Source organism: Podarcis liolepis, assembly GCF_965112155.1.
Source record: "Podarcis liolepis genome assembly, chromosome: 9".
NCBI lineage: Eukaryota > Metazoa > Chordata > Lepidosauria > Squamata > Lacertidae > Podarcis > Podarcis liolepis.
In genome coordinates this window covers 7,824,965-7,840,038 of record NC_139564.1, presented here as the reverse complement: position 1 = coordinate 7,840,038, position 15,074 = coordinate 7,824,965, and the positions used below count along the sequence as shown (strand labels likewise).

The 15,074-nt window shown below is 42.7% G+C and overlaps 1 protein-coding gene across 4 annotated transcripts in view; it reads right to left on the bottom strand.

The window, feature by feature from the left end:
- The window catches only part of LOC310685768 (catenin alpha-2), a 408,841-nt gene that overhangs the window by 11,114 nt on the left and 382,653 nt on the right, over nt 1–15,074 (bottom strand). For 3 of the 4 annotated variants that reach the window (XM_083458664.1, XM_083458665.1, XM_083458667.1), the window contains one exon: nt 7,698–7,841. The exons of the other annotated variant lie outside the window; for it this stretch is intronic. In XM_083458664.1, coding sequence (XP_083314790.1) covers nt 7,698–7,841 — 144 coding nt within the window. The remainder of the gene's footprint in view (nt 1–7,697; nt 7,842–15,074) is intronic. 4 annotated transcript variants of the gene reach the window in all.

Here is a 15,074-nt window from a genome sequence, read left to right as displayed (position 1 = left end):
ACAGTGATAGCTCTTTATCTGCTTACACTAGCGTGCTTTCGAACTGCTAGGTTGGCAGGAGCTTGGACAGAACAACAGGAGTTCACTCCATTGCGCAGATTCGAACCGCCGACCTTCCGATCAGCAAGCCAAGAGGCTCTGTGGTTTAGATCACAGTGCCACCCACTCCCCAAAATCTGCCACAAAAAATATTCCACAAAACCTGTGCCCAAAGCAAGGAGATACACATTTATCAGAGCGTATGCTTTACCATGGGGGGGGGGGAGCTGCAGAAGCTGCATTTTAGAAGAGATGAATGAATATGAAGCCCAAGGCATTTACAATTCCTGCTCCAGGTGCAAGCCTGATGACGTCTACAGACTAACAAAAGGAGAATGTAATGTGCACTTTTAAAATGTTGTTTTAAAGTGATTGATGACTGGCCAAAGCCTATGATGGAAATGTCAAGAGCGATGGGTTCAAGCCTCAGCAGAGGAAATTTGGAGCTGGTACAAGAAAATGCTTTTAAAGGGGATGTTTACAAGATGAGTTCCCTGCAAGTTTCATTACTGCATGTTATCATCCTGACAAGAGAGCACACTGCACAATGGCCAGATCTTCCAAAGATCGAACATCTAGAGACTCCTTCTTTCCAAGTAGAAGTAAGAGGAAAGGAAATTCTAAATCCATGTCTAATCATAGCCATTGTGCATAATGCAATCTACTCAAACTGAAGCACTGAAATGAAGGATTCTGGAAAGGAGGAAGCATAAGGGATTCTGTGGTTACTCTCACTTTGTATGGAGATGTATGGATTTACTCACAGAATCATAGAATTGCAGAGTTGGATGGGAACTCCAGACCCCTGCAATGCAGGAATCTCAGCTGAATCATACATGGCAGGTAGGCATCCAACCTTTTCTTAAAAACCTCCAAGGAAGGCGGGTCCACCATCTCCCAAGGGAGTCTGTTCCACTGTCACAAACAGTTCTTACCATCAGAAAGTTCTTTCTGATGTTTAGTCAGAATCTCCTTTCTTGTAACATGAAGTCGTTGGTTCAAGTCCTACCTTCCAGAGCAGGAGAAAACAAGCTTGCTCCATCTTCCATGTGATATCCACATTGAGATATTTGAAGATGGTGCTCATATCTTCTCTCAATCTCTGCTTTTCCAGGCTAAACATACCCAACTCCCTCAACTATTCCTGGTAGGGCTTGGCTTCCAGACCCTTGATTGTTTGGATTGCCCGCTTCTGCACACACTTCAGCTTGTCAATGTCCTTCTTATATTGTGATGCTTAAAACTGGACACAACAATGGGCACAGGACAACACCAATGGTGTCCCACTTATCACTTTTTTCCAGGATGATGAAGAACCATCCGTGAGCACTTTTTAAAGCCTCTCTTGCAAGTCTGGGCTCATTCTGAGCTTTAGCCCGCTCATATTTACCCCACAACTGAAGGCTACTTGTATATACTCTTTTTATATTTCTCCTTTCTTTCATTTCTTATATTTCTTAAATCTCAAATCATCTGTAAGCTTCTTATGCAGCCACAGTGGTTTCCTTTGATGCCTCCCACTTTTCTTTCTCATTGGAATTGTCTGCATCTGTGCCTGCAATATTTCATCTTTAAGAAGCTCCAATCCATCTTAGACTCCTCTTTTAGTATTTTCGACCATGGGACCTCATCCAGTAGTTCCTTCAGCTTTTTGATGTTGGCCTTCTTAAAGCCCAGAGGGCATGCTTGACTACACTCAGCCTTCCCTTGCCTTTGTATCATGAAACCCAAGATGACATGATCATTTCCTCCCAAGGTTCCCAGTATTTTCACTTTTTCCATTAGTTCCTCCAATCGACATTCTTTTGTTATGAAAAGTGGCAGAAACACACAACAATGTATTCTAATGTAAGGCAACAGCTGCACTTCCCACTTTGACATATCGAAATATGTTGCAATGTAACTTTTGCTTCTGGAAACCAAGATGCTTGGAGTAGGGATTAAGTAGTTCAAAGCACCTCTTTGGAACAAACTGTTCAGCTCAATGTGTTTATGGTGCTTGTACTATACATTAAACAAGATCAACAAAATAAGTAGACTGGGGATGAATTTCAACTACTGACTTGCTACCAAACATATTGAAGTCTAAGTGTGCATCCCACCCACTCCCCCACAAAAAAACCAGGTTGTTATCATTTGATCCGCTCAATGCCAGCTGGATCTATCATTGGGTTCCATAAGCTGTGGTACCCAAAATCTTTGCTCAGAGTGGTCCCCAATGGTATAAATATAGTCCAACAGAGTAAGCATTTGGTGGATTATTGTCAGGTCTATGTGCACTCAGCCCCTGCATTCCAAGGTCCTCCTGTTGGTGTTGAAAGCCCTATATGACTTAGGCAGCCTATATGAAAGACTGTCTCCATCCCCACTGACTTTGGGTGTCAGAATCTGCAGAAAGTACTCTCTTGGCAGTTCCACTAGCCTCAGACGTGTGAGGAATAGCAGCCCAGGAGAGGACTTTCCTTGTAGCAGCCCCTATGTTGTGGAATTGCCTACCCATAGAGTATCTGGCAGCTTCATTGTATAGTCCTTGCCATATGCTTTACCCTGGCCTTTGACTGTTAACATATTTTATTTTGTGGGTCCGTAGCTCTTTTGTTGATTTTCTGTTCTGTTCCATTCTGGATGGTTTTACTTGATTTGTATGTGTAAAGGTTTTATCTGCTTTTATAATTTTATACTGTACTGTTGTAAACCTCCCTGGGACTTTATGGTGAAGGGCAGATGAGAAACCTCATAAACAAACAAACAAACAAACAAACAAACAAACAAACAAAGAGTACAATTGCTTAAACACATACCCCAGGCTAGCTCACCCTTGGAAAGCTTCAGACTGCACTGGAATCCTAAATGTTTCTGAGAATACATCAGGTAGAAGCAAAACTGGAGAGAAGGGGCAACTACAGACTATCTCCAGCTGGGTGGCTAAACAGTGGCCAGTTCCTGTCATCGTTGACTAATGACCATACTGGCTGGGACTAATGGGAGCTGCCATGCAGCAGCAACTGGAGAGTTAAGGTTAGCCACACCTGGTCTAATCCATCTTAAATAGGAGAAAGTGTAAGTAGCCCTACTTTGTAGGTTCTTATGAACCCCTGAGAACCCAGAGGTTCTTCCTTTTTGCTAACCAAACACTTGTGAATCTGCCACTTCTATAATCTATAATAATAATAATTTTATTATTTATACCCTGCCCATCTGGCTGGGTTTTAAAATTTGCCTTTCAGAAGGTCCAATGGAATGATCACACACCCCACCCCACCCCCGAATACAATCCACTTTCTAGAAAAACTAATGATCAAATTAATGGCTATGGGTAATATCTGGTATCCATGGTCACTAATAGCCATCGGAAGCTCTCTGGAAGCAGTGCCGTCAATGACAGTTTTCTTGGCTTTTTGTACTGAGACAGCTCATTAGAGAAGTATAAGTGTCTGACCATTAGAGAGGGCAGAGACGTTAGACTCAGTTCACATTTAAAGGCTGATCTATTTCACTTGCACTTTCAGAAACAACATGCAACAACATGCAAATTGCATGCATCCTTTGAAATTTGCACATCTCTGAATTTTGCAATGCCAAGCCGTGTGTACAAAAATGCACAAACATGGATAAAGTGTGAAAATAACATACATCACAGTGTGTATTACACTACATGATATTAATATATTATACAGTGGTACCCCGCAAGACGAACGCCTCGCGAGATGAAAAACTCGCAAAACGAAAGGTTTTTTCGTTTTCGAGTTGCCTCGCAAGACGAATTTCCCTATGGGCTTGCTTCGCAAAACGAAGCTTGCCCCGGGGATAGCGGGTCTTCTCTTTTGAAGCAAGGGGCTGCGGGGAGATCGCTTCTCCCCACCGCCCCTTGCTTCAAAAGAGGTCCGGGGACAGCGGGAAGAGCTTCTCCCCGCAACCCGCAACAGACTGTCCCCGGACCTGGTCTGAAGGCGGTTTCCCTAGGAACGCATTAATTGATTTTCAATGCATTCCTATGGGAAACCGTGCATCGCAAGACGAAAAAACCGCAAGACGAAGAGACTTGCGGAATGAATTAATTTCGTCTTGCGAGGCACCACTGTACTGGGGAAAATGGATTTGCAAAAATGTACCTGTTAGGGAAGATTATGCACCAAAGTATGTGTGTTTAGAGACATTTAGACTAAAATGCTGATTTTAGTGGAGAATTGAACTTGGAACTGAAAAAGGGGTACTAAGCGAAACCAGAATTAAAAGATTTGACCATTCCTGCTATAGGAATATAAAAGTAGAATAAAAGGGTGATAACCTAGTTAGGACTGGTGCCTGCAGGACGGTACTAAATGGATAGCAGTCCCATGTGACTCTTTTCATTGCTTCTTCTAATTTTCTTAATCTTTCATCAGTCACGACAGTAAAAAGCCCATGACGATGGACTGACCTCCTTCTGCTTCGATACAAAGAATAGGCACATCTGCTGTTTAGCACCTCCCCAGATAACCTAAGACTGGACCCCAAGCAGAGCTGGCAACGAAGAATTAAATAACCGGGGGGGGGGGGCTTTACAGACCCTGCAGGCAGACATTCTCACATGACACATCTCCTGGCTTTTCCACGCATGAGCTTTGACATCTTGACAGCTTTAATAGGTACCCAAGAGGCAGAACAAGAGTATAGAAAGGGGGGGGAGGGAAGAGAAGGAGAGAGAGAAATCTCTTCTCCCTTCTCTTTATTCAAATGCTGAGGGTTAAAAAGAAGAGTCAAGTGGCAGCTGGAGGACCCGTAAAGAAGAAGAAAAACCACATGTTGTTCAAAAACAAGATTTTGAAATAAGATTTTTGCCTGCAGCAAAAAGCTGAAAAGGTTAGATAACCAGAACCACAATGGCAGCCTTAACAGAGTGCAGGATGGAGGCTTAGACTCGCTGATCCAAACCAGTTATATATCAAAACCACAATTACCTTTATAATGTATTGATTCTGGATTTTTATTCTTTTCTTTTAAGGACATCCCATCCCTGATTTTCATTTTCAGCCCCATTGATCCCCCAAAGTGACCAAATATTGAGCTAACTTCTAGAGATGGAACAGCTGTTTTTTCTCAATATAGGAAGCTGGAAGGCTGATTTTGCAATGACCCACTGCTGTTCATATGCAAACCACATTTCATCCCTCTCACACACCAGGTCTTTCCAGTGGAATCATATATTTAGGAGTCGGTCATCAGAAGTACAGCGATCCTGTAAAGTGTAGCCAACACAGTGGCGCCCAGATGTTGGACTCCCAACTCTCATCAGCCCCAGCCAGTATGGCCAATCATCAGATATGATGGGGATTCTAGGAAGACGCCACACTGGCTATGCTGCTAGGAAGATGTGATGGTGTTTCAAGATTGGGCTTCAACAAGACCCATATCTATGTTCAACATGTGGAGAACTGGGAGGAGGTTTGCAACCTCTTTGCTCCCCCAGCATCGCCTATGACTGTTATCAGGGCCGGGGCTGTGAGAGTCATCAGCAGGAGCCACTCAGTCAGGAAGACTGGCCTGTCTGCGAATAACATCAAGCTGCTTCAGCAGTCAGCTCTAGACCAGGAGATTTGGCTACAGAATGGCGTTTGCTGGAACACTGGAGAACTCTATCCCTTTGCCCCGCTGCAGGGTCTATTGTATCACTGTCTATTTTACTGTTTTTCAGATATATTTTAAGCCACCTCCAGAATCCTGCCTAGTGTGTGGGGTGGAAATGCTTCTAAATAAATGAATATTTATAGTGATTTAGGGATGGGTGGGTGCCTTATCCAATCTCTAGTCTCAGCTGCACGATATATTTAAAGCAGCATAGTGCCACTGTAAGCAGTTATGGTTCCCCCAAAGAATTTTGGGAACTGCATTCTTTTAAGGGTGCTGAGAGTTGCAAGGAGACCCATGATCCCCTCACAGAGACTCCTGTCTGATATCTGGAGAGCTGCTGCCTGTAGACAATACTGAGCCAGATGGGTCAACAGCTTGACTCAGTATGGGAGCGTCTTACCCCTCAGTTGCCTGACATAGCTGCCTTCTGTGGAATGGTAGGGGAGGGACATTTCAGCACATGCAAGAATTGTGTGAGGTCGGCACCCCTGTGAAGGGGTCACACAACGTCCTTACATGTGCATTCTAAATGCAACAGAAATACATTATTTCCTGGAAAGGTAAATACATCTTTGGTTATCTTCATCATAATTGTGGTAATTAATCATACCTATTAATAAAAACACATTTGAACATTGTGATTAACTACAAATTTCAACAGGAGCGTGCCACTACAAATCGAACAAGGTGCTTCAGGATATGTTGGGTTTCAAATGTCATGTCAAAGGTTCTCAATCAGTGCACAGCACACCCACCAAATGCCAGCTTTATGCATCTTGCTGCCAACCCAAATGAGCTGGCAGAGGTGGCGCAGTCCAATTCATTGACTGCGGTGTTGTCTCACCCCCTTGCCCACCCCAGTCCACTATCATCACCATGGATACTAAGAATCTGCAGATGCACACACACACAAACAGAGAAAGTTTGCAGCTCTTATTGAAATGTTTTGCTTCCCTCAAAATTCTTCCAATGTTTTGGCTGAGCAAGAATCTTTAGGTGAAACTTGCCTGTGGCCTAAGGATAACAGACCCAATCAGACCCATGACACATTTCAGGTCTTAGCAAAACATCTGTTAAAAACTGCTAAAGCAGCACCCTCCACACCTGTGCCAAATTTTTGCTTTAGTAAAATTTGCTGGCAACTATATGTCTAGAAATGGCTTGCAATCAGGTACAGTCAGCTGGTCAGCTGTGGTAGCAAAGGTATGCTCAATGTATCTGTTCCTGTCCCTCACAATTTCTCATCTCTTCATATAGTTTCTGGGGCAAGCTGCTTTCTGGATCTAGCCATAGGGCAACCAAACAGATATAAGCAGTACTTCAGCCACTGGCTGTGAATAATAGCAAAAACGAGTGCACGGAATTTTGGTGCTCTCCCACAGAAAGGCAAAGAATTAAACTTGCAAAGAATCTTTGCTTTTCCATAGCCAAGATGAGAGATGGGAGAAGAATTCAATTCAGTTCCAGTTTCAAGGGGAATTTATGAAATTCACACGTCATACAAACCGAAATGCAACTGTTCTTCAAAATCTGCACTTACACAGTTCTATAACCAAACAATGTGTATATTAAGGGAAAGTGTGCATAAGAATGACAGTATTAGTGAACATAACATGGAAAAGTGCATTCAATTAAGGGAAATTGCTTACAGAAATGTGTACTGCAGGCAAAACTGCATACAAATATGCATTTTTTCAGGAGAAATTTGCACTGAAATGCTGAAGAATTCTCATGAGCATTTTTTTAAAAATAACTCAAATTGCTGCAAAAATATGGAGAACTCAATTTAAGATGGGAAAAATGAGAAACAGAGAAAACCAAAATTGACAGATCCTGCCACCCTTAGCTAAGTTTTGCATTATTTCCTCTTGCAGTTTTTAGGTTGGGAACACTGGGAAATGAGCAGGCTAAAGCTTCTTTCCTGTTCCTGTTGAGCACAGAAAGTGATGTGACTGTACCAATCCCGCTTAAAGGGGCAGAGTCTCCCACAATCAAAACCACTTAAGCTCACATGGAAAAGAATAGAGATTAGAAACGAGGTTACTCACCATGGAAGAGTCACCGCCTCCGTTTGCAAGCGTAGCTCCCTCAGCACAGGTGGGTAGGTGGGTAGAAAGTTGACTAGCCCTGCCCCCATCTATGACATCACACTCTACCTCATAAAAGGTAGTGAAAGTGCTTTGAACTCCAGTCTGATTTCCAAGAGATACAGAAAAGAGAGAGTGAGAGAGAGAGCAAGAGAAATATTGTGCCCTATTGCAGAGTAGGGGGTGAGGGGGAGAAGTGGGGCTGGGGCTGGGGATGTGAGAGGGAGAGGGGGATGTATGCTGAAAGAGCTAGGCTCGACAAAGTAGCCATGTACTCTTCGGCGACGAGGAACCCTGATTTGTTATCCCTCTCGCTTGCTCCCTCAGCACAGATAAAGCCAAACAACAGTACAGGTTGCAGACTGGGCGAGATCTTGGGCCTTGCCTAAAACCGATTGGGGATGAACCAGCTGCTGAATTAAAGGCTGGTTCTGTGTGGCTGGCCAAGAAAACATCCCAGAACAGCAGCTGTCAACTGTACAGGCCACAGGAGATGGTGTCACTCTGGCGAATACTGTAGCAGGATTCCCCAGCATCCTGGGTCCCTAAATGTTGTTGGACTACAAATCCCATTGACCCCAACCACCTGTGAATGATGGCAGTTGTAGTCCAACAGCATCAGGGGGTGCAAGGTTGAAGAATGCTGCACTTTATGCAATCCCTTCATGCCTTGGGTTTGGTCTGTTTAACAAAGTTAAACCAGCATAACATTGAAGAGGCAGGCAGGAGCCAGGTTTTCCTACTATTTAGGAATGCCATATGTGAGCGCTTTCTAGACCACTTGTGGCATAATGATCTCAAGGTTGCTAACCTTGTACTAAAAAGGTGGTGTTGTTGTTTTTAAAAAAGTATTTTATTGACATGGTTTCTATCCTGAACTTAAATAAGGAATGGACTGGTTTTCCTGAGCCTTATATGTCTGTGTATCAGAGCAGAATACGTTCTGTAGGTGAGGGATAAGGGGCATGAAGTGGCCTTCTCTAATACCTGGGAAGGTAAGAAGAGACCTGCAGGATCAGGCGAAAGGAGCCATATCTTCCACTGCAGAACTTTAACTGCAAGTGATTTTTATTCTCTGTGCTATTTACAACCTCCCCTAACATGGTTGCCAGGCGTTTTTCTAAAACTGAGGTGTGAATGCTGATAGTCCGTGCTGAGGGAGTAAGTGAATGGTAGACACTGAATTTACAAAGCACACTTGAAATGTCCAGGAGGTGTCAGCAAAATGATACAAAGGTGATCACTCTTTTCAGTCTAGCAGTTAGGCCCAGTGATACCTTACTAAAAGGAAAACGCATCTCCCCCAAGAAATATGCAGTTCCTGACAGACAGAAGGGAGATTTGAAAACATTTTGTTTTTGACGACCTTCAAGAGAAACTAGAACACATGCGTGAAGCGAGTTTCTCCATCTATGCTATGAGTAGCATCCAAGCGCAGTGTCTAAATAACTTTGACATTACCAGGGTAGGGAGGGGTTTGGGCCGACAGTCGCAAGACTGTTTCGCAACTAACGTGGATGAAACAGGAAGCCGTGGTTGGTTAAAATAAATAAATAACAGCTTCCAAAGTCGTCCTCCTGACTGCACAGAAGGAGGCGATGGGGGTGCATGCAGGCTTAAGGTTTGCTTCAGCAAGTACGTGTCACAATAAAACACTGTTTATCATGACAGCAGAACATAGCCAGCACCGAGTTTCATTTCAAAAAATAAAAATAGCCAATTCTGCTAAATTCCTGGAGCCCTGCAGCCTCCTATTATGTCAGCTTTTTTTCTCTCATTTATGCTATCCATGGTATTTAATTTGGCACTATCACTTGAATCCTGGTCCCTACCACATTTTTATGCTTTCTTTGACTTGCCCAGCACAGCACCAATGATCAAATCTGCACTAAGGCAGGGGCAGCCAACATGGTGCCTTTCAGATATTGCTGGACTGCAGGTCCCATCATCCCTGAGCACTGGCCATGCTTGACTGGGACAGATGGGAGCTAAGCAAAACGCAGAGGGCACCACACTCGCTGTCCCTGCACTTAAGAGATCAGGCACTGGGTTAGGAATGAATGGTGTTTAAAACTATAATGGTATCACTGATTTGCCTGCTGCACTGGTGAGTGCTTTGTTTCAGTTGCAATGCCATGCATTTCATTATGTTTAATTTGTATCATGGGTAGGACAATCCCATTGTAGAGGGGGAAGGACTTCTGTGGCAGCTACTGCCACTTCCAAAGCCCTGCCAGCTCACTGCCCCAGGGTGGGATGTGGGAGTGGCTTTTCCTGGTCTTTTCCTTCACCATTCTTTCTCCCCTTGCAGTCAATGGGAGGGGATTGACGATGCCAGTTGAATGGCAGTTGATGACTCCTTAGGGAACTCGTTGGGGAAATGAGGGGCTTAGGGTTTTCTAGTTCCTTGGTTATCACCACAATGCCTTGCTTCCCCCTACAATGCTGGTTGGACATCTGTGACATGAGAGAAGCTATGGTGGATCTGGCCAAGGGCTCATCTATTCCAGTGCCATGTTCTCGCAGTGGCCAGCCAGATGACCCTGCAAACAGGCTCTGAGTGCAATAATGTTCTTTCTACTTGTGGTTCCCAGCAACTGGTATTATTCAAAGGCATAACGCCTCCGACAGTGGAGAAGGAACATAACCATTGTGGGAAGCAGGCATTGATAGCCTTTACCTCCAAGAAATGTACTAGGGGGCTTCTGGCAATGTAAATGCATTTCTGCTGGCAATTCTCCCTCTTTTCCAATGGTGCAGCATTTCTGCTGCATCCAACAGCCCCTTAGCTTGACCTTGGCTGGCTTTAGGACTGCATGCTTACATTGTGAACTGGTCTGGGATGTAGTTCATGAAGGGCAGTATTATTATTATTATTAACCTAACTAAATAAACGAGCATTCAATCTTGGGGCTTTCAACCTGTACCTATCCAGGGAAGGTCAATAAATGAATGTAGAATTTTCAGAAAATTAGCCAACCTCCGAGAGTGACTGTTGGATTGATTTTTCTTTTTAATGCATCCTGTTAATACTGTTTATATTTTCCCAGTAGTTTAATTATTTTGTTATCTTCATCCAAACTAAATTTAGTATTCTTATTGCCTAGGGCCGTGTTGTTGTTGTTTTATAAAAAAACAACAACCCTATTTGACTTAGCTTGCATAGTAATAGATCTTCAAATACCAAAACACAGAAATATAATGGGCTGCATAGATCATATATGCATTGCAAAAGTACCTGGACTGGAGCCTTGACCAGGCATTAATCCCTGAAGATTCTGCAGGATTACTGAAACAGTCATATTGAGTCTTGGAAAGGAACTGAGGCTGCAAGGACTCAGTGCCAAATGAAGGATAGGCCATATATTCAGATTTGTGCATTTGATTATTAATCAGTAAAATGTGTTTACAAACTGTATCTAATATTAAGGGGAGAATGGAGGCACGGGGAGGGGAGAGGTTCAACTTTGGCATTTGCATAATTAATCTAAATTGCCTAGTCCTAAAAGGTAGGGAGGGGGAGGGGGAAAGTCACTGTATACTATGGGGTATAGTGATGCCATCTTAAATTAAAAGGGGTCAAATGCTAGTTTCGCTCTTACTGAAACAATTTGGTCTTCCTCCCACTTCAGTGGTGTGATTTCCATTCTTGGAACATTCATGTTCAGCATTGTACTTTGCATTGAACATCAGGGCACCTGAGAACCAAGACCTTTGTAGTCTAGTGTCTTAATGCTACGTACTGAAGAGGCCATTAAAACATAGGCCACCGCAGGAACAGACAATGTGGGAACTTCCAGATATTGTTGGTCTGCAGTTCACATCATCTCAAACTACCAGACAGCCTGGTTCTGGCGATGGGAGCTGGACTCCCACCACCCCTGAAGGGCACCAGATTGGCTAGAGCAGGCATAGGCAAACTCTGGCCCTCCAGAAGTTTGGGACTACAATTCCCATCATTCCTAGCTAACAGGACAAGTCATCAGGGATGATGGGAATTGTATCTCAAACATCTCAAACATCTGAAGGGCCGGAGTTTGCCTATGCCTGGGCTAGAGGGATATCTAGCAGAAACTATACTAAAAGCCTTGACTTAGTCTTTACTTAGGAAGTTTCCTAGAATTTGGTCAGACAAATTCTGCAGCTGCACACTAGTTTTTAAAATTCCCTCTCAGGAGCATCTCCTTAGCTCTAAGTTAGCACTAACTAGTGTCCCAAACTTAGGCTAAAATTAGATGCGGGACACGTTGGGCATGCACAAAACATTTATACTAGAGTTGTACTAATTTAATGCTCACCTTTCATTATGAGTTGGTGAGATTCATATTTCTGAGCTGGGAAATAGCAATTTTGGTGGCACCACTAATTTGGCCCACCCCTCCCCTCACCAAAAATAGATTTTTTATCAAGCCCTTGTCTCTGCTTCTACCTCTGCTTTGCTCACTTCTTTATTTTGATGGCTGGCATTCTATTGATGTTAAAGACAATTTGACTAACTCTGGCAACAGGATCCTTCTTAGATTATAATGAATAAGAGTTTGATACAGTACTGTAAACTGATTGGAGACGATCTGAAGATGCTTCAGTACCGGTTAGTACTGATAAGGCTAGAGTTGACAATCTGCCTTGGGTTCCTCAATACTGGAAACATGATTTGTTGAGACACAAGATAGATTTTAAACATCGTAGGAAGGCTAGAGGGTAGGATTTAATGAAGAGAGAGAAAGAGAAAGGGAATGTTTGGCTGCCTGACAAGTCAAATGTGAAAAAATAACTAGAATATTTGGAAGACATCATAAATTTCAAAAGATAGGGAACAGCACACTGGGTTATATCAATGAGTAATCAAATTTACAAGCGACAGGAAAGTTTTATCAGATAGTAAGTAGACATAGGATGGAAATAGATACATCCCTCTGTGTGCACGCAATTTTAAATGGAAAACTATTAAGGGAAACGGATGAAGAGATGCACTTCATAGGAAGGCTGTAGTAATCTTAGATCCATGTGTATTTTGGTGCATTGAATCTAAATGAGTAACAGGTAATCAATTTGTTCTGTGCTGATTGCACACGAAATAACTTTTTAGCTAAAGCTGTATAAGAATGGGCAGGTTTTGGAGGGATGGAAGGAGACAGGCCAGTGAATAAGGACTCACAGCATGTAAGGCATATAGAATTTATGACAATTCTTCGAAGAATGTAAGAAATAGGCGAAAACCGTTGACTTGAAAAGAGTAACTATTGTACAGTTGCGTTTAAGCAAAGGAAAAAGAAGGTGTGTCCCACTTAAGGAAAGTGAATGAGCATCATAACCTATGGAAGACAAGTGACAAAATTGAGGACACAGATGGTTTCCTTTCCACTGAAAAGGGTTTCTTTCCCCCTTTCTCTTTCCAGAAGATTAGGCTTTGTTGTTCCTCTTTTTCATAATGCAAAGATCTGGGCTGGGAATTCGCACCATACCTCTGGATTTTGGTGTGCTCTGAGCAGGTAGCTTAAATACACCACTGTCTCCCATCACTTCCAATGACAGATCAGCATATTTGCATAGCATACAGGGTGGTAATAATTAGTTCCTCTTTTAACAACATTCAACACCATCTCATGTGCAGCAGTAGTATCCCCCAGGTCCTTCTGTGCTCATTTCAGCAAGATTACTTTCACATCTGCCATAAACTGATAACACAAGACACCACCTAAACTGCAGAGGCCTTTTTATCCAAGGGCTTAAGCGACCAACGTGGATAGTTAGTGCTCATTTCCCATATGTCGTTTGTTCCATGGCAATTTCTGCAAAACGCAACAATGCTTTGGGGATGTTTCCAATCACAGGAATTGCTACAGAATGGATCATTCTGCCAGTTTGCTCAGTATGTTTCTCCTCATTAGGGATGGGGAGAGTTTGGATTCAGTTTGCATTTAAGGGGGAGTCCATCAAATCCACACTTTCTGAAACAACATGGGAACAGAAACACAGCCATCCTTTGAAATCTGAACTTCTCTGAATTTTGCAGTGCAGTTCTCCAACCAATGTTTATAAAAATGCATTACATTAGGGGAAAGTTGCATAAAAAGAAATGCACTGGTAAAAATAACAACAAAATATATGAATTATGCTAGGATAAACTGCTTCCAAATTGTGTACATCAGTTAAACCTGCATACATAAATTGGCTTACTGGGAGAAATTCACATGAAAATGCTGATGAATATTCAGGATGATTTGAGGGGGAAATGCTGCAGAAATGTGGAGAACTGAATCTAAGATTGGAAAAATGAGAAAATGAGCAACTGAAATTGAGAGGTCCTTCCATCCGTACCCACTCCTCATGATCCTGAACACGGAGATGGAACTGCGTAAAGAAACGATCCCCCGTCTGACTGATGAAATGTGCCTGAACTGACTTGAAAAGTGCATGTTGGTGTGATATGCATCCCCTTCTCTACCCTCTTTATTGCCTTTTCTCTTCACCTTTGTGGATTGCCTAATATTAAAAAGTCAGTGCAATGTAGCTCTCACTCGGTAGACCACAGACCCAATGAACTAAGGACCCTGTAGTTCAACTTGAAAAAGGATCAAGTCTGCAACACTTGCAAAAGGCTCAAAAGATGCTCATACTGAGCATCTGGTCCAACCACTATTGTCCTTCTCCAGCCTTGAAGATAAGGAAAGTGGAAGCCCACTTTCAAGGAGCCATGTTGACATGTGCTAGAGAGGGTTTGTCAGTGGAAGATGGTCCACTAAGGCCCAACTAACCTCTGCCTTGATTCTCAGCTGCTTGCCTTCTTACCTACAACCCATCTACAAGGGAGTCTTGGCTGCCAGCTTCCTCCTCCTCCTGTCAAACATAGCAGGAAGGAGGATAAATACTGATATATTGATATATAAGAGAAACCATAATGTTCTCCAAGGCAGATTTTCTTCAATAACTTATGTGCAATACTCTTGCTGATCCAGCCCTGCCCCTAAGAGTTCAATAAAACCAAATTCTTTTCATCCACGCTTATATTTTGTATCTTATTCCCCCAATTCAGCAATTTTTGTAGGTCCTTAATTCTTGCAGGTATTTATTTGTTTAATACTGTTTAATGATCTGTATTATGTTTATATTCCAGTTTGTACAGCACTCAGATAGTCTCTGAGCGTACAATTTATAAATCCTGAAATAAATATATAAACAAACAAACAAACAATAAAAGAAGGCTGAGCTTGTTGACAATCTGATTCATAATGTTGTGGTGCTCTTTTCAGTTCATCATTTTTAGCTCAATCTTGACTCTAGGTGAGTACAACTGGGTCACCCCCCCCCCCATTTATTTAGATTTTAATAAATCAC